Source organism: Aphelocoma coerulescens, chromosome 3 (assembly GCF_041296385.1).
Source record: "Aphelocoma coerulescens isolate FSJ_1873_10779 chromosome 3, UR_Acoe_1.0, whole genome shotgun sequence".
In the NCBI taxonomy this organism is placed as follows: domain Eukaryota; kingdom Metazoa; phylum Chordata; class Aves; order Passeriformes; family Corvidae; genus Aphelocoma; species Aphelocoma coerulescens.
The window spans coordinates 7983976-8006966 of record NC_091016.1 but is presented as its reverse complement, the minus strand read 5'-3'; the positions used below and the strand labels follow the sequence as shown (position 1 = coordinate 8006966).

At 38.3% G+C, this 22991-nt stretch overlaps 1 protein-coding gene across 4 annotated transcripts; it reads right to left on the bottom strand.

Moving 5' to 3' along the window:
• Nucleotides 1-5428: 5428 nt before the first annotated feature.
• On the bottom strand, nt 5429-22990 carry NDUFAF5 (NADH:ubiquinone oxidoreductase complex assembly factor 5). 4 transcript variants are annotated; one of them, XR_011149631.1, is made up of 14 exons: nt 22742-22990; nt 22156-22196; nt 21868-21931; nt 21145-21192; nt 20940-21043; nt 20395-20434; nt 18478-18675; nt 17822-17882; nt 16506-16589; nt 16050-16132; nt 14846-15914; nt 13661-13760; nt 11826-12904; nt 5429-10099 (listed from the first exon to the last, which is right to left on the bottom strand). XR_011149631.1 is itself a non-coding variant. In XM_069009012.1 (11 exons), the coding sequence occupies exons 1-11, from the start codon at nt 22988-22990 to the stop codon at nt 15828-15830; spliced, it is 1059 nt and encodes a 352-aa protein (XP_068865113.1). In that variant the 3' UTR covers nt 13792-15827. The 4 variants fall into 4 exon arrangements, 1 of the variants encoding a protein (XP_068865113.1); XR_011149632.1 differs by having other exon boundaries at nt 5429-11907; nt 12737-12904; XR_011149630.1 differs by having other exon boundaries at nt 5429-12904.
• Between the last annotated feature and the right edge of the window lies 1 nt (nt 22991).

The following is a 22991-nucleotide window of genomic DNA, read 5'->3' as shown; positions in this document are numbered from 1 at the left end:
GCAAGAAATCAGATTAAAGCTAATCAGGGAAACATATTGTTGTGCATTTTAATATTTTTCAATTCATATGAAACAAAATGAAAATGTAGAATATATCAAACTCATTTCACCTTTTGGAGGTGAGTGGAGTTTTTTATTTTAAAGAAAGCTTTTTACTATTTGATAAAGACAGTCAAAATAGGGCATGCTGATGATACAGCATTTGGAAAAAGGTATGTATTCTTCTAAGGCTAATTTGATAAATTGCCATCATTAAGGACTTGATAATGGCTAAGTCTAATGCAGCTGTTCAGCTGCATAAGGGTAGTATGATGGCTGATTTTTGTTCTTTTCCAGAAAATGCTGTAGCTTCACTTGAGTACTTGTGACAGAATGGGCTGATTGTCACTACATCCCAACTTGGAGAGCAGAATTTAGCTCTTAGAAATTATGTATTGGTGACTTAGTTTGAAATCAGATAAATTAGAATTAGCAACAGTATTACCCAAAGAAATCTGTCTAGGATCCAGATTGAGATAATTAAGAACATACACTTACTTTTTACTTAAGCCATACCTGAACCAAACTTGAAGAAAAGCAGGAGGCGAACACAGAGCTTAACTCCAAAGACACAGGACCAAGTTACACTGAGCAGTTTGGCTACACTGAGCTCAGTGGGGACCACAGAGTTTATATTCCCCCAACTTTAGGCATTAATACGCCACTTGGAGCTGGAGAGTGGCTGCCTTGCACTGCCTTGTGGGCAGTAAAAGCAGAGAGGTGCTTTCAAGGCTGATGCCAAGTCTTAGGTGGGAATCAAATCCCTGGATGAACTAATCCCTCTCTTATTTCTATAGAGATGCTTAACTGATTGATGTTAAACAGGTTGAATTTAGATTTGGGACTCTGTAAGTACACATGAAGAAAGGTTTGGGTCCATAATGCTTGTCTTGATCAAATTTTAAAACATGCAGGAGAATTTTTACAAGTAATTTTCATGGATGGATTTGACTCTATGTAGCTGGTGGAAAGAGAAAGGCTATTTTATGATCAAATAAAGTCAACACTAACCAAATTAATATGCAAGCCCCTACTAGATTTACATTTTTTCTCTGTTCCCTGACTCTACTAATATTTAGGTTTCCTGGTGTCCAGATAGCCCATATCCAACAAAAATCTTGGAAGGAAGTCATTATTACCCAAAGAATGAAAGGATAAAATAGGCAAAAAATGAATTATCTTTGAATGGAATTTAAGTGGGAAAGAACAGAGCACATTTCATCTTGACATTTTTGACTCTACAATCACATCAGCAAGGACAAGATATATTTATTTTATTGACCAACATTTCTGGAAAAAAACACCAGAGTAGCTCTTTTGCCTTTAAAAATTTCATAATGGCAGTTGAAAAAGTGTCATTTCTTATGTTTTTAATATAATATTTAATCTGCACTTAATTACTAAAGGAAACCATGTAATCCACTTAATGAGATGGAGTTAAAAATAGCAAAAGGGGGTACTATAATATATAATGAATTTTGACAGCTGCTTATATTTAGGGAAATAATAAATTCTATCCAAGAAGTTGAAGAATTGAAAGAGGAAGCAAATTCTCCTTGTATGCCTGAAGTCTGAAGGGCTATTCACCAGGGCACTCCCAATCTTCAGAGCCAAAGCTCAAGATCTCATTACACCATAGAATACTTTATGCATGTTAAAACACTAAGGTCTGGCTCATTGCTTAGCTGTGCTGCAGAAGTGTAAAATATCACTTAGTTCTACTGCTACTTTTCTGTCCACCATTACCAAAGGGCTTTTGAACTGGAAAGCTGCTCTAAGAACTTCTGTACTGTATATTTTCTTTCTCACACTGGTGAAATCAATCCACATTTGGTCCTGAGAATGCAGTTATTCTGTCATCAAAGGATTTATTCTGTGATCAGTTCACAAAATAGCATGCTATGAAGCTTTATGCAAATTAAAAATGATGGACAGCAGGTTTTCACATCCTCAGGTTGTGAAACCATACCTCTCACTTACATAATCATCATACATAAATATTCTTTGCATCAAAAGTTATCTACTCTGTACCATATCTACAGTTAGTAAAAGAAAAAAAAAATGTCTTTAGCTAAATGAAGCTCTTCTAGAAAAAAGTCATCAAGTTCCCTCAAAAAACTGAAAGAAATTAAGCATAAAAATTGAGGGGCAATGGGTAAAAATATCTTCCCTCTTAAATATACAGTCCTTAGTTCAATTAAATGCTATTTAAAGAATAAGCAGTTCTAAAGCCATTTACTTTATTTTCATCCAAGTGTGTTAAAACATAATTTGATCACCATCCACTCTTGGGTATGTTTTTACTCTGAAGGGCTACAGTCTTATTATAGCAATCCATAATCAATGCAACAGCTGCAAACTCCAGATTTAAGGCTGAAAGTAAGGTTCACATTTTTAAAATACTGAATAATTAACCATTGCAAATAAGGCCTGTGACAGCTTCTCTGGCATTTGAGCTCCCAAATCAAGATTAAATGTCTTCACTGAAATCACCAAGGCTTCTTCAGTATTCTGAAGGATGTCCCTAAGAGGTGATGCCCCAAAGACAGATATCGAGCTCCTGAAGACCCCAGGCACAAAAAGTTTTACACAATCAGCATGAAAACTCTGAGAAACTTTTAAGCCAGCACAACTCCATCGGAGCCTTCAAAAACTAACAGACTGTATTGTATGAAGCTACCAACATAAAATAGATATCCTGAAGCACTTCCTCATCTGTATCCTTAAATCAATCCTACTGACAGACTTTATTTTGCTATTGTGCTGAGGAAAATGTTTTATTCAGAAAAGAGAAACATACCTTCTCATCTGTCCATTAAAAACAATCAGTATTGTTGATGCCTTCTCAAGTGATTTAATCCTTGTGTTCTTATCTTTCCTTAACAATTTGGATGACATCTTTCCTCATTTTTATGCACTATTGTCAAAGCAAGCAATTATGGGGGGGAGGGAGAGAGAAGATAAATAACCTTTCAGACCAATGGGATGGAAAAAGTATGACATGAGAAAGCAAGAAGAGGCAGACTTGCTTGGTCTCAGAGCAGTTGCCATGGCACTGCATCTGACTTCTCGTCTACAACGGCTGCAGATTTACTCACTCTCTGGCAGGTAGCAGCAGCCACAGGAGTCAGCTTTCATCCTCTCTGGGAGAGGAAATTTATTTTCCTCTCACCTCCTAGGCATTAAAACTCAACCTTGTTCACAGTGTCGAGAAATACTGAGCTGACCGTAAATTTCCCATGGAGTCAGCCTATACCACTCCCCACACTGACTCGTCTCATTTTCAGCCCCTCACCTTCATCACTGAACCTGTTCCAGTCAACCTCTCCAAAACTTTTTCAGTGTTTTGTATAGCAAAGTAATTCCTGTTGCTCTACTACTTCTGATCCTTTTCAATCTACAATGTACTTTGTCCTTTCCTTCACTGAAATTTGACATATCTGAGTGACCAGGATGACAAAAGCCGAATCTTATCTTAATAATAACTTATAAAATATTTTCAATGACTGCATGTATCAATCCACATAACATCAAAGAAGAAAGGAGAAGCAATAACTACTTCTCCTCCTAAAACTTAATCTGATTGAATAAGCTGATAAAAAGACAGATTTCCTTTTCCTGCAGCCTCTTTTGGTGCACTTTGTCTCTTTCACCTAAATGACATCACCTATTCTCAGTTATTTCCAGAAGTCATTTCTGCCTTTGAGTGATCTAAATACCTGCTGGCTGTACTCCAAGCTCCCATTTTTAGCACCAGAAATGAAGGTGTGCCTTGTCACCTCCAGCTAACTAACAAAAAGAAAGTTTCAAGTTTGTCAGATCCCTTTCCCCTCAAACTTGTTCTTCTTTCCCATCATTAGAACACTCAAACCTATTTCTCCTTTAGCAAAGCTGTTGCTAAATCCTATCTTTCATGCTGTTCTATAAACCTCTTTTCCTCTCTCTCTCTGATCCTGAAACCATAGTAGATACTTTTGACAGTACCCCTTTTCCTGCTTGTCACCCTGAGTTCTTCGGTGTATTGGGGATCCAGCTGCTGACCACCCCACCCTTGACAAGCTGCTTTTACCATTCCTTTACCTTTGACACTTAGGCTTTTCATTTTCAGGTTTGAAAGTCTCTGACTCTTATGTGAACTGGTATCTCAGGCTTTAGCTTAGCCTGTGGTGCCCTCTGAGCTCTCCTCTCCAAAGGCCCCGTGTTTCCGAGTCCTTTTCCTAGTGTTCTCTGTCAATACTCTGTGCAATCACATGGAAGCAATACAGCTTCCCTGGCATAGCTGCAAACACCATTAGCTTAGTAATGCTTTTTATTTTTGGTAACAACAAGAGGAAGCAAAAATGCTTTCTTGAGTCAGGTTCCAAAACAAGGGTTTTGCCCTCAGAAGTCCTTCTATGTTCCAACTGAACACAGAACTATAACAAATGTGCTGCTCTGAACTGCTTTTATTCCACTTGGGAAAAAAAAAAAAATCTCAGAAACATTCAAGCCACTTAGCAACCTTGGCACTTCAGAGCCTGAGCAACAAGGAGCAGACAGAAAGTACGATTAAGATTTGTTCCTCAATTCTTTGTGCCTTCTGCCTTTCCTTTGTAGAGGCTCCCTCAGGAGCCTAAACTTCCATCCCTGCAACTATCTTGGACCACTTAGAACATATTTACATATTGGCCACAGTTTCACTGTTTGTAGCTATACCCTTTGCTCCCTTTCAGAGCAGCTTTAAAAAATGCTAACAAATGCCTGCAGCAAAGGAAAACACCAACTGCAGTAACATGGCAATCCGGACGTCAAAGTTCCAGACCTGTTCCAGCCGAACTGCTGTGTAACCTGCTGTCAGATTATACATGCAACTAATTTCTGCATAAGCAATAAAAATACCTGAGCTCAAGCAGGATACAAGGCTTATCTCCATGTCTAATCACACTCGAGATCTGCAGCCATATATCTTCACTTTGCACCCTTTCCCTTCTTATATTTTTCAGTAGTTTTGATCTAATGATATCTGGGCACTTCTTGCATTTACTTTCCAGGAGTGCTCAAACAATTGAGTTTTCCTGACATAAATGGCTGTGAAGAAGGAATTAATGTCAAGGTCTTAAGCCTAAGCATTTGTGGTAACCTAACATATGAATCAATGCAGAAATGATATGCACTCTGTCATTCAGGAAATGGAAAGAAAGACACCATTGTGATAAGTAATTGAGTAACCTCTAAGTAGCCGAGCTTGGAAATGAAAAACTAGCAGAGTTGTCTACAGTATATAAAGGGGAAGGCAGGGCATGAAAAGGTGAAATGAAAAAACACATATGCAATCTAAATTATTACAGAAAGTTAATGAAAAATATGATACTTTACTTTTTAAAATCTTGAGCTGGTAATCTCTCTCATTAGTTTTGAGTGTGAATTTAAACATTTAGGTTATAAGCTATCTTTCTTTCTTCAGTTTCCTTCCCTTGTCTTCACTATTCCAGTTCTCAGTGAAAGAGGCAGGTCTTCATGGCTATCACACACATTCCTCTATTAGAGCTGTACCTTTGCAAATTACATTTCCTTTCCACCATAGACTTCATTCTCCTGTGGTCAGTTTATATTGTGTTGCTGAGCAAACTTTACCAGAACAGGGATTTTAATAATTTTTAAAATAAATAATTATGCCTTTTAATAAAACAGTTGATTATAGACAGCAACATACAGTTAATTGTATTCCACAGAGCTGGAGAAGTTGCAAAACAGCTTAATACAAGTGACAATAGCTGCAAATATAGACAAAAAAAGAGTATTTACATTCAGCATTTATGCAAAATACATTATAAAAAATGAAATGTGCATGTTTTACTAAAATACAAACCATACATGGTTAATAGCATGCTGAATTTAATGTCCTTGTTACTGTTAAGTGATTTGCTTCTCATGGTACCATTCCACAAAAATAGTCAGTTAATGGCACCATATTAGAGTTTAAATTACTATCATTTTTAAAAATGAAGCATGCTCAGAAATTCAGTTCTTCAAGAACACTGCTGAAAACATGATTACTAGGAGAACACTAGTTGGAAAGGTATCTTTCCCAAGCAGCATCTTCCTAACATCACAATCCCATTCTTAAAAGTTAAACCTCTGGATAGGATTTAGTAACTTTTCCCCATTTTAGTTTTAATTTCTGTTACATAAGAGAAGGCAAGTGGAAGACAGTACTGACACAGTACAGACCTACTTCAACAGCTAATTATTCATTTCAGAGCACAAGTGTTCTGCTTCCAATAGACAGTAAAAGCCTGTGCTGAAAAAAATTCACAGAAGAGAAAAATCAACACAATTATTTTTACAAGCAATAGTGTTGCTCTACTTACCTGACCTTGCAGCCAACTTCCAAATTTACCCATATGTTATATTTTTAACTTCTGAAACTTCCTGGGAAACAGGGGTTTGCTTTATGCTTACATCTAGCTCTATTTTGTTAATCACAAAGTATTTTATGGGAGAAATACATTATAATTTCCACTTTAGTAAGATTGCAGAATCACAGGTTTGGGTTTAAAGGCCTTTTAAAGGCCATCTAGCCCAACCTCCCTGCAATGAGCAGGGACACCTTCAACTGGATCAGGTTGCTCAGAATCCCATCCAGCTTGACCATATTTCCAGAGATGGGAACTTTCAAATTTTTTAAAAAATTTTTTTGCCTCCAGAAGTAAGGGCAGCCCTGAAACACTGCTGGGGCTCAGGAGCAGCTACCTGTGTGAGCACAGCCACAAAAATCAGCCCCTTCCTGCACTACCTGTGAATAACTTCATTCCTATAATCAGGATTAAGTGAGGTGGTTCTCACATACCAAGTCAAAGACACCCAAATTCCTACGCAGACTGACAAAATATTTTACATATTAGTTCTACTGCCAAAACACTCTTATCAGAGAATCAGGTCTTTAATCTTCAGCTACTGAAGAGAGATGCATGGATTTACCAGGTAAGATATGAATACACTCTCCCAAGAGATTTATTTAAAACTTTGACCTATCTTTTCTGTGACTCTCTCTGAACAAAAGACCTAAGAACACTTCTCCTCCATAAGAACATCTATTTTAGCAGCATACAGCTCAGTTTGAGGGAGCCCAGCAATGGACTGCTCCAGGCTTTTAGCCCCTTGCTGTGGGGTTCACATTGAGTTCAGGAACTTAAAAAAAACCAATTTTTTTCATACCTACTTTGAAATACTATTTATTGAATAAACCAAAGTTAGAAATCCCATAGGATTAACATTCTTTGGGTTTAACCTGGAACAGAATTGTTAATTATGTGTTAGTATATTTTAATAAAATAATTTACATTGCTCTGAGTTAAATCCTAGAAACATAAAGATACATCTTTTAATGGCCCTACAACCAAGTAAATTGAACACACTGCCTGTTTTTTTTTTGGCAGGCTGCTAGTCACAGAGTACACACAGTGGCCCACCAGCTCTCCAGAGCAGCCCAGAACCTCCACACTATTTCATTTGCTCAGTGATAAGGCAAAAGAGGAAGGCAGGCAAGTGCGCTGTATGAAATTATCAGACAGGGAAAAGCGTGGTAGGGCATAAATCCCTAAGAGAGTTGCTGTTGTAATGCACAAGAAATAACTTGCTATTTTCACAGTCGCAGCTATAATTTTATTCATTGTACTTAACAGAATAGTGCAATAAAAGTACCTTTAAAATGGATGCACTCCTGAAGGAATTAAAGCATTTTGATGATTGGTAAGTTTGTTTTAGAGAAAAGTCTTTTACATTTCTCTCTCTTTCCAGTAATGTCAGCTTGCACTAGGGTGAAATCAAAAATCCATCATGAAAATATACTTTGAAGAACTTGGTCCGAATCTTCAAGCCTCAAGGTTGGGTTTTTTGTTTGTTTATTCATTCTCTAGGGAACAGACAAAGCAGAAGAAACTTCATGCTCTAAGTATGTGTTCTCTCTCACAGCATTAATTTTCACCACTTTAGTCTCAGCAGGTCACCACAACTTATTCTATGTCTCAGTTTACTACACTAGATGAAAATACATTCACATAGAGAACTTCCCCTGATAAACAAATCAGCTGTAGAAGGGAGGCAAAATTATCCTTTGGGTTCCATCATCTAGAACTTCTGAAATGGCCCACAGCTGGTTACATCCAACCAACTGCACAAGTGCTGGCACCAGCCAGAATCATGATTTGAGAACCTCTGCATCAGCTGTGAGACTCCAGCACCCCTTCCACTTTCAAGAGTATTAAATATTATTTTATTATCTTTATTAGCAACTGTGTGTATATTCTGCATTTAGAACAACTGATCCAGCTGTTCCTATGAGGCTACACACACAGAACTGGCCTCATCCTCACATATACTACAAGTTTGAATTTGTAGTCAGAATACCATCTTTAAAAGGTAAAAAGCCATACTGCCAACCCAGCCAACAAAATTCTCTTATTGAAGGAACTTTTAAACCTATTGGCATGCCTGTTGGAACCAATACTTTAGAAACTCTTTGTACTGAACAGATTTGATTGATATTTTACAGTAATGCCTTCTGTCAAGGAAGCATCCAATGGGAGCAAGTTACTATATGGACTCTAATATAGCTTGCCACATTTTTACTAGTGTTTTCAATGTCCACACAAGAAATTGCCCATTAAATTTATAGACCAATTTTATGCTAATTGTACTCATTACACTCTGTGAGGAAACTAGGTAATTGGGTTGTTGTACTTCTATCTTTAGAAATAAATTAGCATTCCTGCTTAGTTAGAATAATTTAAAATGTCTGACTGTGCCTGTTCAAAGCATCTATTAACAAATGCTGGCTTCTACTCGACTTCCTACTGCATTAAACAGGCCATTTCTGCACACAAGACAAAGCAGCTAATCAACTGGAAGTTGAAAATAAATATGCAGGGAGCATGCATACAAACCACAGTGTTAAAATGCATTTGCCTTATGCCAAGATTCATTTGTAAATTCATCAAGTGTTATACTTACTAAGTCATGTTGATGTGTTTTCAAGATGGTTAACTGCTTGAAAACAAATAATATTTACAGTACAGTTAAATGGAGTTATTCAGCAATACTCAAAAACAGAGCCTGAACAAGTAGGTGCACAGAAGCCTTTGTATTGCTGCAGCACTCCGGGTGGTGCTCTAGTGGAAGGTGTCCCTCCCCATGGCAGGGAGGTTGAACTAGATGAGCTTTAAGGTCCCTTCCAACCCAAGCCATTCTGTGGTCTAACTCTCAGATCCTTTTTACAGCTAAGGGACTCTGATTTCAATTCTCAAGACTTCTAAAATTATGCACAGTCTCTATGCGACTATTCAGAGATCTAGGAGAGCCAGTATAACAAAGCCAAGCTGTCCAGCAGAAAATGCCAGAAAGGAGAGCAGGGACTGAGTAATTTTGTGTTTGTGAAGATTTACTAACTCTCTGCAGGGAAACACTTTGGAAGCCTTTGGGTTCATAAACCAGAATTCTTTCCCAAAGCAGAACAACTAAGTCTGCTCCAAACAGGCTAATAAATAATCATACCATTATCTTAATGCCATATCTTTGGGACAGAATTTAATTTAAAACTCTGTGCTTAGCTATCTTCTAAGGGATAATAAACTTTTAGGTACAAAAAAATACCAACCACCATGCTGTAAAACATCCTGAATAGAGATGCAATCACCCAACCCATTCAGTGTTCAAAGTTTCACTTTCCATACAATGAAGATTCAGTGAGTCAGGAGGGAAAAAGAACACACACAACAAAAATAAACAAAAGAAAATTGTACACTCCTACTTGGAAAGCTCACATATAAATAAAAGAACAGATGTTTTCATTTGTTTTGTGAAAGGTGGTAATCGAAGATCAGTCATCCATGCATCAAACAAGTGCTCTACATCTGCTGACTCAACAGTGCTGTGACAGCACCACAGCTCCCCCTGAGAATGCCTTCGAAGTTGAATCCTGGAGGCAAAATCATCTGAGGAATGCTTTGTTTGAGATGTGATTAACAATACCTCTTGGCAGTAGCTCCAGCTCAGCTATTCTTTTAGAATTTCAGAAACAATTCTAGGTAAAAAAAAAAAAAAATCACAGACAAAAAGTCAGGCGTGGACAAGATGCTATGCAAATCTGTGTTAAGTGGATACCGAGTTATGACTTTGGCTTATATTTTGAACTTAGCTACCTATGAAGCTCAGCATTAGTTTACCAAGTAAAGCTTACTACAGCTGCTGCCTCAGAATTGCAATACTACTCTAAGATTGGGCATCCTGCTTTTGAGTCAGAAAAGGTATTGACTGGGAACATAATCCCCAAATCTGAAGTGGTACTTAATGGGAATTACATTTTTAATTACAGAAGTGAAAGCAACTGACATTAGGAAATAACATCAAGAGTTCTGTAACAAATATAAGTTCTGCATCAAATTAAAGAAATCAATAGTTCTAGAACTGGAATAAAGTAATAGATCTTCACAAAACTAAAAATAGAATACATGGTAGAAAAAGAAATGGGAGACTTCAAAATGTTCCTTAAGTAGTTTTTGGTAAGAACTGATGCCCCAGCACCTGAATGCTACAGCAATACACATTTTGTGAAGAGATGATGGAACAGCTGAAAAAATGGGCATTACATACAACCATCAGTGTCTCAGTTTAGGGAGAAAACAACTCTGGCAGGAAAAAATTCCAGGGAGAAAAAAAACCTCAGGGAGTACAGTGATTCCACTATCAACAAAAACTTTAAGTTACTACTTCTTAGGCCTGTTAGTCAGTAGATTCCCTTAGTAAATTCTTCATTTTGGCTAGTATTTCCACAGAACAAGTGATATTTTAATATTAGGGTGCTTTACTTCACATGTAAAAAGTTCAAGGTTAGAGATTCAAACCATTTAAACGAATGCATGTACCGAGTAAAATAATAAATTCTTTTCCGCTGTTGATTTGGCTAGAAATGTGGTATTTTATACATAGGATCACAGAATGGTTTGGGTTGAGAGAAATGATAAAGCTCACCTTGTTCCCACCCTCTGCCGCTGGCAGGGAGACCTGCTTGACCAGACTGCTGCAAGCCCCATCCAATTGGCCTTGAACATTTCTCCAGGGATGGGGCATCTACAGCTCCCCTGGGCAACCTGTTCAAGGGCCTCACCACTCTCACAGAGAAAAATTTTTTTTCTATTATTTAATCTAAACCTACCCCCTTTCAGTTTAAAGCTATCACCCCATGTCACTACATGCTCTTAAGAAGTCCCTCGCCAGCTCTTTTGCAGCTCCTTTAGTACTGGAAGGCTGCTGAAATGTATCCAATGTATTTCTGTCCCTGTAGTTTTGTCATCTATGAAACCAGAAATTATATTTGACCAGAAGTATGGAATTTTTCACGGTAGATTCACAAGGGCAGTTTTATTTTCTGCTTGTACACTTGTTTTCTTAGTGTACTCACACAAACTATGGATGCACTACTAAAAGAATAAATTAATGATGAGAAGTCACACATTAATGTCCAGATCTCAACTTTTAAGTTGCTCTTCAACTTGTACAAATTGTAAGGAACGCCCACAGAATGCAGAAAAACAAATGCATGAATTGGAATTTATTAGCATGATAACAATGAAACCTCCTTATTTTCTGTATTATTATTAGAAAACTTTTAAGTTTTAATATATTCTGGCCTATCATGAACAGTTTGAGGCCAAATAAGCTTCCCTCGTATTCATCATTCACTGCTTCAAAATAAGGTTCCAAAAAGGAACAGTTTTTCTGAGGAATTTGTCTCTCCTTTATCAACATACCTTGTATCTCAGGAAACAGCTCCAAGTAATGAGGGAAACCTACATGGAGTACAATGTGGCAGAAAATCCTGGACATCAGCTGCTATGATAGAAATACAAGTGCAATGTGTGTGAACAAAATGTCCAGTACTGAGAGGGTGTTTGCTCAAAATCCACTGAGATTGTCTGAAAATGAAGATAACCATCAACCACATGAAATAGTAATCAGGCAGTTACCAAGAGACCTCAGGTGGGAAAGAAGAATCAGCTTAAAAATCAAATATAAAAAGCCCCAACATTTCCTAACAGGGAGAAAAAAAGCAGTGAAAACCTGGTCTGACACCAAGAAGCTGTCCCTGGCACCTCAAGTTCTGTGGAGGCCTGAGAGAACACCCTCCCCTGGCTGTGGGCTGAGAGCACAGGGTGCAACAAGCACAGGTCACTCCTGGGGTGTCACCTTGGGGGTCCTGCCCCAACAGCTGGGTGGATTAATGGGTGATAGGAACAGCCCAGGCAAGAATGCAGCTACAGCATCCACATCTCCTAAAATGATGGATGCACACAGGATAACATACTCTGAGAAGGGTGGGCTCATACCACTGAAACCTCCTGTTAAAGGGACAGGGGTGAGCATTTACCTGCAAATATCGGGGTGGGGGGGGTGCTATAGGAGTGTGTTTAGGTATGTGAAGGTGTTTATTAAGGCTTTGTAAAGGGTATAGTAGTCATTTATCTGTTATATTGCTGCTATTAATCCTGCATGTATAGCTCATGGACTAACAGTTAATTACAAGCTATCAATAAATCAACAAATCACTTCAATTCTAACTTGATTTAAGTAAGCCATGAGTTGTTTTTCCCCTACAAGCAGCAAATGCACTCCTTCAGTGTTTTCCACTTCACTCTGGTATGTAGCCTTCAGCTAAACTTACCTATCTCAAGTTTTTATCCTCTTTTTCCTTTTCCTTCACCTGAAGACACCCAAGATATTCAGGAAATCAAAGCACTATCTACATAGGTCACATTTGTTTCAGTACTCAGACTGATTCCAATCAAAGCACTACAAGAATTGCACTCCTCTGAAGTCATGGCTCCAAAACCTGGGCAAAAACAGATCACATATTTGAAAAGTGGATATTAAGTCTTTGGGTTAGACAAATGAAAACTTAAGAGGTTTAACATACATGCTAACTTTCTAAAACGTGGCTTCTTAAACAAGATGCTCTAATGAATTTAATCCCTGAGATCAGGTTTTTGCTTCAGGAAATTCCATTGAAACACTATGTAAAATCTTGGTGTGTTTCTCCACCTGCTCAGTGTTAGCTCCTAGTTTTTCTAGAAAACATTAGAAGAGTGTAATTCATATTTTTCTTTTTTAAACAGTGTAAAGAAATACAATTAAATTTATTTTTGTATGGTTCGCTTCTGTACTTTCTGGATGATATTTTTATAAATTAGAGGTAATGAAGAATCCTCTCTCACGTTTTAACTTCACAAATTCTTAGTCTTCAAAGTATAGGATCTCATTCCTTTATCCTAAACAGACTCAAATAAAACTATACATTGACAGATCTTGAAACCAAAGACACAAACCAAGTATACTCACTGATCTGTGACTCAAACCCTAAAATAAAAAAAAATCACGTTCATTAAGTGCAACCATGCTTCTTCTAAACTTATTTTTATTTTATTTATGGGCTCCTAGCTTCTGATTAATCAAAATAATTATCTCCTTGAATTTCTTTCTCATTCTGTAATCAGGAGAAAAAAATACTCTCTATTATGCATAAAGATTTTTTAAACTAAGCTTACAAGAGACGTTATGTCACTTTCACAATTTTTTAGAAGTTACTTACTCTGTACAAGCTGACTCTCAGCATGCACAAAGTACTAGGCTAGCAACTGGAAACCACGTTCTTCTTCATTACAATTTTAGAAAGCCATAAAGACTTGAATCTGAAAAAGAATTAAAATGTAAAATAAAACAGAGCCTCGTGACAAAAACATCTGTTCATAGTAAACGAAGTGTTTTCAAAGCTACTTAATCAAGCAACTCGTAGAAACCAGGAATAACCTAGAATTTCAAGAAGTACTACAGAAAAAAGCCCATAATTGCAGTTAAAAACCCACACAAAGGCAGTTATTCAAACATAGCCAGGGAAATGAACACCTTGCCTGCCTGTCACATGCCCCTTTATTCCAACCCACACTGCTCCAATGGCATATTTACTACACCTTACTTCTATTACTCCCCAGCCCTTCTCCAAATTAATGGAATATCTACACCTTTTTTCCCCCCAAGTACTAGGAGGAAAACTGCCCATCTTTTCACCTTGTTCAGAAGGTACGTGTCCCCACTACCAAAACACTATTTATGTATGCCATCTATGAAATGTGAAATCAAAGAACTGGAAATCCATCCTTTTCTCCATAACTTGAGTTGAAGGAGCACAGTAGGAGCACTTCTCCAATTAACATTTACCCAGCACATTCCACCTCCTCATTCCCTTAACACGTCTGAGTCACAACGACCAGCTCAAGTGACTGGAAATTAACCTACTAAAGCAATGATTTATAAAGTTACATTAATTTGATGCATAACTTCACTGTAAAACTACATCTGGGAAACCAGAGATTCCTCCAGAAACAAGGGATTTTATTTAAGCCTGAGAAGATCTGAAGAGATGCAGTATCTTGCACTGAGTCCACTGATGTATTATTAAAAAGAAAGAGGCTTTCACAGAAACAAGCTCTTGTTTTAGATTTAGTCTTTAGATGGCTTTAAAGGTTATCAGACCATTTAGAGTCTCTCCCCCTTTCTCCAGGAGCATTACTGTTCTTTTCTATGAAAACGAAAGATGAACTCATTTTCCTTGAATAATTATGGGTTAGGCTTGCTAAGCAAAAACAGCACAGAGTATTCCTGCCCTCCTTCTCATGATTTGTACCTTCTCTGCCCATTTCTTATTCAAAGTCAAAGCCTGGTAGTTAAAACAACCCCCCCAAATCAGGACCTTACAGATGGGAAGGCTTCTGCCTACCTGGCCTGTTGGGCTTGTGCCAGACACAAATTCTGTCAAACTCCACCTGGTGGATAATCTTTAAAAAGCCTAGGAAATAAGCTTAAAAAGGCTTTAGTTCCACTAGTATTGATATACCACTCAGATACTACGATAAAACTTATTGAACTGTATATTTGGTTATATAGTCTTTATTCTTTTTGTTTCTCCCCGTCTCTATGAACGCTACAATCAAGCAAAATCTCTGGGCAGATACTTTTTTCTAAACTTCTTGTATTAATGGATCATAGCTGCAATTAATATAAATTTCTGGTAATGCAGTTATAGACAGAAAAAGTCAGAGCTCCATGGCACAGCTAAGGAGGAAATTACTCCTTTTTTAGGAAATTACTGCATTTTAGCCTCTGACATAGAAAAGTGGAAAGTAATCTGTAAATGTAATTTTAAACTAGTATTTAGATAAAGTATCACTTAATTATTCAAATCTCAAACAATACTTACAATAACTTTTAACCCATACTTTCCAATCCATTAAAACCATAATTTATATCTTTGTATTTGCTGGTAGTTTCTCTTATAGGATGTCTTATAAACATACCTGCTGCCATTCTTTACTTTTATAATACACTATTATTTATTATGATCTACTATTTCAGAAATAACTCAAAAATACATTCAAGATATGTAAACTATACCTGGAGCAGCCTGTGATACTGAAATGCTGGAAGAGGCATTATTTTTGAAAATAGTAATTTAATGAAAAGTTGAGAGTTGAATTGTTTTCTCAAAGAATTGAGAGAACAAGCTGCTCCAACATTTATCTAGAAACAAAAAAATTAACACCATTTCACACAAATGATACTGTGGCACAATATAAAAACCCTCTACTGCATGTACTTTATTAGCATTTCAGGATGTCTTCACTAAACGGGCACAAGTGAAGACTGTCTGCAATTAAAAGTTTTACAGAAGTTTCAAGACAATTATTATTTCTGATGAGCAACTATTTTTTTCCTCTTTTAAGAAGTCCTTCTATTTTTGACAGATCTCCAAATGAAACTGTTGCAGAACCTCGCTGGGCTGGTTTTGCCTAAGGAAAAAAAAAAAAAAAGAAGAAAAAAATACATAAAGGGCTAATTTTAAATTAAAATGTTTTGTAAAAAGCTTTTAAAACATCACTTTTTTAAAAAGTACCGTCAAATAGAAAACAAGAGCTTCACATTACCTGTGATTCATGGTATTTCCAGCCAATCATGTAGTAGATCTGAAACGTGGCAGGTACTGAGCCATCGCTGTTTCCGTACATTTCTGTTAGGGCAGGAAGGGAGACAGAAAAGGTACAGAGTGTCAGTTCTAAGAAACACTTAGTTCTCAGCACATCAGCACTAGGCATGACATATTCATCATAATGACTCCTGGTGAAAGATTTGGGACAATAAAAATATCTCATACTGGTGCATCAATATAGTTCAAATCCTGGCATTATAATTAAGGTTAAAAATAGCTTATGACAATGGCATTTTGTTCTGAAGTATTTGGGGGTTTTGGTTTTGCTTCGGGTGTATTTTGTGTGGGTTTTGTTTGTTTGTTTGTTTTTTTCACACAAATGTCATAGAAAAAGACACAGAAAAAATGGTCTTAAAGTCATTTTAGATGAACCGATTACCTCTCAAATACTGACCTTGGTATATTGCAGCAGCTGCTAGCATTGTCTCCCTGTGTAGCAGAGGTTTTCTATTCCAAGAGCAATTACTCTCCCCCATACCTAAAAATATGTTTCAGCTTTAAGAAAAAGAAGATATAGCACATGCCATGAGTTAAGTGTCATGCACTAAGGACAGATTCTTACTAAGCCAGAGTAAGTACGGAACCCTCTGCACTTCACTGTAAGGGAGAACATACCACAAACCATTAGGTGAGTTTCTTACGTGTAAGAATCCAAAACTTTTAATTCCCATGCTTTGCAATTTACAGTTTGCATTGCTAGGAATCATTTCAAAGTATTACTTCTTCAGCCTGAGTCTTCAAACATTAAGGGTTATAACTAATTTTAAGAATGAGTACAAAGTGTTTATTCAGAGACATCACTGTATTGTTTTAACAGATAATCATTAAAAGTACTATCCCAAGAGATTTAAAATACAAAATAAAACAACCACAATTCTAATCTTTTTAATCACTTACTGCATCTGAATGTTTCTGCTGAGAATAAAAGTTGCCTTTCCATTAAGGAATTACTCCAAACAGCAGTTGATCCAGATAAGAAATGCCCTGAGTTGCTGTCAGTAACAACAGACTGCATGTGAATGACTGCTTTACAATCCATGACAAATGCAATCAGAATATTAACAAAATCGTTACTCAATTGTTTGCTGCTCCTCAGCAGACTCCAAATTAAGGATATATTTATTCTCATTCCAAAGCAGTTTGCTGAATGCCCTGGTAATTAGAAAGGCTCACAGGAAACGTCAGTGTGTGGGATACTGGCTTCTGTCTCCCTTTAAGGGCTTTCCTGCACCTTACACTGACACAGGCTCATGCAGAACAGGAACCCCAGGGAAGCAGAACATTCACAGCAGACTGAGAAGTAGCAAATCTTTGACTTGTGCTTCCCAACACAAATCTCCTGACAGGCATAATCTCCTGACTCACTAGATAGCAGGAAAAAAACTAATGTTTCCCCTGTTGCAGTAAGACTTATTAAGAAAGCAATTTTTTGTGATGATGATGGTAAAACACTGGCTCAGGTTGCTCAGAGAAGTGGTGGATGCCCCACACCTGGAAACATCCAAGACCAGGTTGGACAGAGCTCTGAGCAACCTGATCTAGTTCAAGACGTCTTTGCTCACTGCAGGGAGTTGGACTGGATGGCCTTTAAAGCTTCTTTCCCACCCACATGATTCTATGATTTGGAGATAAGAAACACACAGTAAAACTCTTCTGTGTCTGCACCACTGATATAGAAAACCTTTATGTTTCCACAAAGAATATACTTGCCTTGCAAGTCTTCCATAACCTCAAATAACCCCGGGTAGTTGACCTGGATTTCATCAGTATCCTAGAAGAATTGAGAAGTTCAGTTTTAGGGCATATCAAGCTAAACCAATAGCATTATGTCAACCTTGTACTACCAAACTATTCCCTGCCCATGGCAGGAGGGTTGGAACTAGATGATTTTTAAGGTCCCTGCCAACCCAAAGCATTCAACAATTCTATTCGTCTGCCTCTTCTGCTCAAACAATGTAGTTCTAGGAAGCATGTACTAGTCCAACATTTCTAAAAAGTTTTCCTTAGTAGCCCAAATGCAATCAAATTTTATTTTAAATGCCATTATTTTCTTCTTGGTTTTAAAAGAAAGAGCAAGTGTCTGTAGGTTTTTCATGCAGGTCTAACATTCTCTGACATTTCTCCAAGAAAACCATCCAAATTCTACTGGGCCATGAGCCAAAGATACACTTCAGTTGGTTCCATTAATCACCACAAAGCCAAAACCAGAGGAAGTCCAAGCTATTTCTGCAGCCTGTTCAGCGAGGTGCACCATACACAGAAGGAAGCAATACGTTTTTAATACATGAGCAAATAGCGATTTTTATATTCCAGCAGCTCTGATGTTCTGGATTGTTCTGCCTGATTGTTCTCTAACTCATAATTACCACAGTCAGGGTGTTAAAGCCAGCCCTGGAAAGCAGATGTCCCAAATCGGCAACGGCAGTGAAGGGCGACACGTGAGGAGAGAACCCCCCTTCCCTCTCCAGCTCTGCCAGCTGCAGGGAGCAGCGGAGCTCGTACAGAGTGTCCCCCCCAAACATGGCTCCGATGAACACCCCGTCGGGCTTGAGAACCTGGTGAATCTACAACACAGAAATACACAGGTCACAGCTTTTCTACATGAAGCCTACATAACTAAGTGCTTCTTAGACTTTTTTTCTTAGTGAACTCAAGCAATCATTTGAAGAGCTGTAACAGACTTTTAATGTTAGCTGTATTCTGTGGGACAAGCTGTGCCATGGCTTCTGGTCACACTGCAAGTAAATACTCTGTCTGAAGAGAGGCTATTTTCTATTTCTAAGAGTAAATCCTCAGAAATTACACTTACAGTTAGGAAACATGGAAGAAACTGTGGAAATTGAGGGTAAACTATTTTCAGCAGAATACTCCTAGAACAATATTCTCAATTAATTTACTCCTAAAAGGAGGGTAGATTAAGATAAGTATGCTATTTACTTTTGCTTTCTGAGAGCAAAAGCACTTTTTAATGGCTTGATTTAAAAGACATGGAGGCTTTAGTTTCTAATAGTGATCTCTGCACTTCTGAGACAATCAAGTAATGCCATATTTATTATGTCTACCATTACTTATTATTAACTTGCCAGAACAACAATATCATAACTCAAACACCAAGGCTGACAAGCTGCTTTCTGGTCTCCTAAGTCCTAGCCCCCTTCTTAGTGAGAAGGCCAATAAATTCATGCTTTCTTTTTTCTTTAAGAATTGGAAATGATCTCTGGTTTAGACATCCAGAAGAGCCCGATTACATAGTCAGGCTAACAAGACAGCAAAAGCTTCCAACACTTTTGAAACAAAAATATTTTCAATTATTTTTTAATTAAGTATTAACCGAGCTACCTTTTCTATGATAGTAAAAAAGCCTTTAATTGATAGGTAAGAAAATTAGGCAGTTAAAGGCAGTTTCCATTAGTTAAAGACAGTGGTACCAACACAGGAAATCATGACAGTTGGCCAAGAGGCCCAGTTCCCTCCCCATTGTGAGACAGTGTCAGTTATATTTACTGTGGGAGAAAGTATTTGACACTATATAGAATACTTAAGTTCCAGTGAAAATTGTGTATTTCTTTAGAAGTATTTTTTATAAGTACTGAATGCATTTCAATTGATTTTTATTATTTCAGTAACAGTAGGGTAGTCCTATTCCTACCAACAGGTGATAGAACAGCACTGCAATGACTGATCAATTTGAAACAAATGGAAAAAACAGCAAAATGGTTAACATGTTCCTTGTCCTTGCTCCACGTTTTTGATTTGACTAAAGTTTACACCTGCAGGGAAGAGCTGAACTAATTCAAAATGACCAAACCTGTTACTGAAAAAAAAAAAAGAAATTTCTGTCCTCTACAGGACTTTGCTTCATTTCAAAATCAAAAAGCCTTGATCAAAGCTGTATTTCAAAATAAACAGCTGAGACATAAAAATAACTCAAGCTCCATAAAGCAGTTCTGGAGAAGCTTAGTATTGTACTACAAATAGTAAGAACTAACAACAAGAAAAATCAATAGCACTGCCTCAGGTGACATTAGTTACCATGATCACAGCCGTAGAGAATCCAAAATATTACACAAACATGTTGTTTCAGCTATTTATTCCAAACTGATCTGAGGGAGCAAATGAGTAGCAATATCAACTGATGCTCCCCAAACTGCCAAAAGTATTGCAAAAAAATACTTGTGTGCAACAGGAGTTATTTCTGTGTCTCTTATTTAAAGAAGACCTGGAAATACAGAGTACAAGTAATGGCAAGTGCTGACTAACAGCATTAAAAACGAGTTTCTTACCTCTTTGAAAGCTTTAGGAAGGTCATTCACCCAATGTAAACTGAAAGAACAGAAGTGTACATTTTATAATTTCAGATTAAATCAAATTTAGGGAATTCAAGTAACTATTTAATTAGCTAAGTAAGTTTCAGGAGCCAAAGCCACAAACTGGTTTCTCAAGCTGCAATGATGCTGAAACACCTGCTTGAAACTGATACTAAACAAGAACCAAAGTTTATCCACATGGCACTTTTTTCTTTGCTTTTTTTGGTTGAGAAAATGCAAGTCCTGGAGACTAGTTTGTCAAAATGCAGGCAAGACAGAAGCTCCAAGTGTTTTGAAGGAAAGTAAACAAACAAAACAGGAAGAATCACCAGGATAGCAGTTTTTCCTAATGCATGCTCATATTAACTAATATTAACTATGCAAGTAGTTTGCTAACCTATGACATTCTCTTATCGCTTTTTAATGGACAAGTAATCTTTGTGGGATTTATTTTCTTAAAGCTACTCTGAAAAGAACATTCTTAAGAATTTAAACAAAACAAATAAATTATTAATACATACCTTAAGCTGCTAACAACAAGATCAAATGTATCTTCTTTGAAAGGAAGGAATTCCTCATCAGCTACGACCCTGACCGTCGGGATTTCAGATTCTACAGCGTTTTTCTAGTGTTGGGTTAGAAGGCAAACAACTCATCAGAAACTCACTTCTTTTGATTTCCTGTATTACAGAATTGAAGCACTGTAGCATTCAAAAAGCTACTTACTAAAGCATTCTCTGCGATATCAACTTGAATGAGTTTTTCAACTGTTTCCTGAAATAAAATTTTAGAAGTCTATGAAATATTTAAGTTGTTTTGTAAATGGACATAAGGCATTTTTTGGCACTTACACCTATTTATAACAAGTTAGAAAGAGTCTTCTCAGCTTCTGATAAAAGCTTTATATAAAGCAGAAAGCACTTTTCCCCACCCAACATGGCACCTGTTCCCGGGGAGAACAGCTGAGGCAGAAATGGTGACAGAAAACACATTTTGCAATTTTAGCCATAAATTTAGTTAAATATAAACCATGGATTAACAGCCAAGGAAGCACCTCTACTTACAGTGTGGCTCATGAAGGGTAAATTGTTAATGGCTTTAAAGTCTCCATAATGACACCTCTCTTTAACAATTAACTGTGGCCAATAAATTCACCAAAAACCCACACATATTCCTACATAAACTAATTCCTACATTCCTACATAAAACTAAAAGTTAACTGTTATATAGCAGATAACTTCCCTTGCACTACCATTTGTCAAGCTTTCAGTGGCAATAAATTAAGAATAGCCTGCACAACTCAGAGCTTTGAACTATAGGTATTGGGGGGGGAGATTTACCTCATATAAAGACTCAGATGATTGTTTTAAGTTGTAACAGAGCTCTTTGTGAAAGGGAGGAACACATATGAACTCCCTTTAAACACCTTTAAGTATGAAGAGAGAGTACCTTGGTTAAGTGCTGAGCTATGTAACCTCTTCCAGAGCCAACATCCAAAGCGAGAGGAAACGTTCTAAAGGATAAGATTAGCAATACATAGCATAACCAAGTCTTAAAACATTTTTAATTTTAGATTATATCAAGTTTCACTACTAATCTCTGCGGGCCTTACTGAACTCAGCCCATCGAGCATCCTTCTGTGGCACCGCGGGGAAAGGCGCTCCGCACCCAGCGGTTCTCCCCGAGGGTCCCGTCCCCTGGGGCTGAGGGGAGGGTGCGGGACACGGCGGGGCTCACCTGGTGATGTCAAACACCCGGTCCGCGATCCTGCCGCCGACCTGGGGGAAGAGCCGGCGGTCAGAAACACAGGATCAATGAGGCTGGAAAAGACCTCTGAGATCATCAAGTCCAACCTATGAGTAAAGACCACCTGGTCAACTAAACCATGGCACTGAGTGCCACGTCCAGTCTTTCCTTAAACACCTTCAGGGACGGCGACTCCACCACCTCCCTGGGAAGCCCATTGCAATGTCTGATCACTCCTTTCTGTGAAGAAATTCCTAATGTCCAACCTAAACTTCCCCTGGCACAGCTTGAGACGATGTCCTCTTATGCTGTCCCTGGCTGGTTGGGACAAGAGACCGACCCCCACCTGGCTACATCCTGCTGTCAGTGAGTTGTAGAGTGGTAAGACCACCCCCGAGCTTTCTTTTCTCCACGCTGAACACCCCACCTCCCTCAGAGGACTTGTGCTCCAGCCCCTTCACCAGCCCCGCTGCCCTTCTCTGGACCCGCTCCAGCTCCTCAATATCCCCCCTAAACTGCGGGGCCCAGAACTGGCAACAGCACTCAAGGCGACCCCGCCAGCCCCCCGGCCCCGCACCTCTTCCCGCAGGTAATCGCACTTGGCGGGCTCGGCCTGCAGCGCCGCCCAGTTCTTCTGCTTCCGCTTCAGCCGACGGTCGAACGGGTTCAGCGCACCCGAGCCCGGCGAGGCTCCGGTGGGAAGAGAAGGCGAAGCGGCGGCGGCGGCCCGCGCCGGCAGCGCCCAGAGCCGGCGGCACCATCGCGCCCTCAGCGCCGGCCGGGCCAGGCCCCTCATCGGCTCGGCCTCGCACGCCCCTCTGCGCATG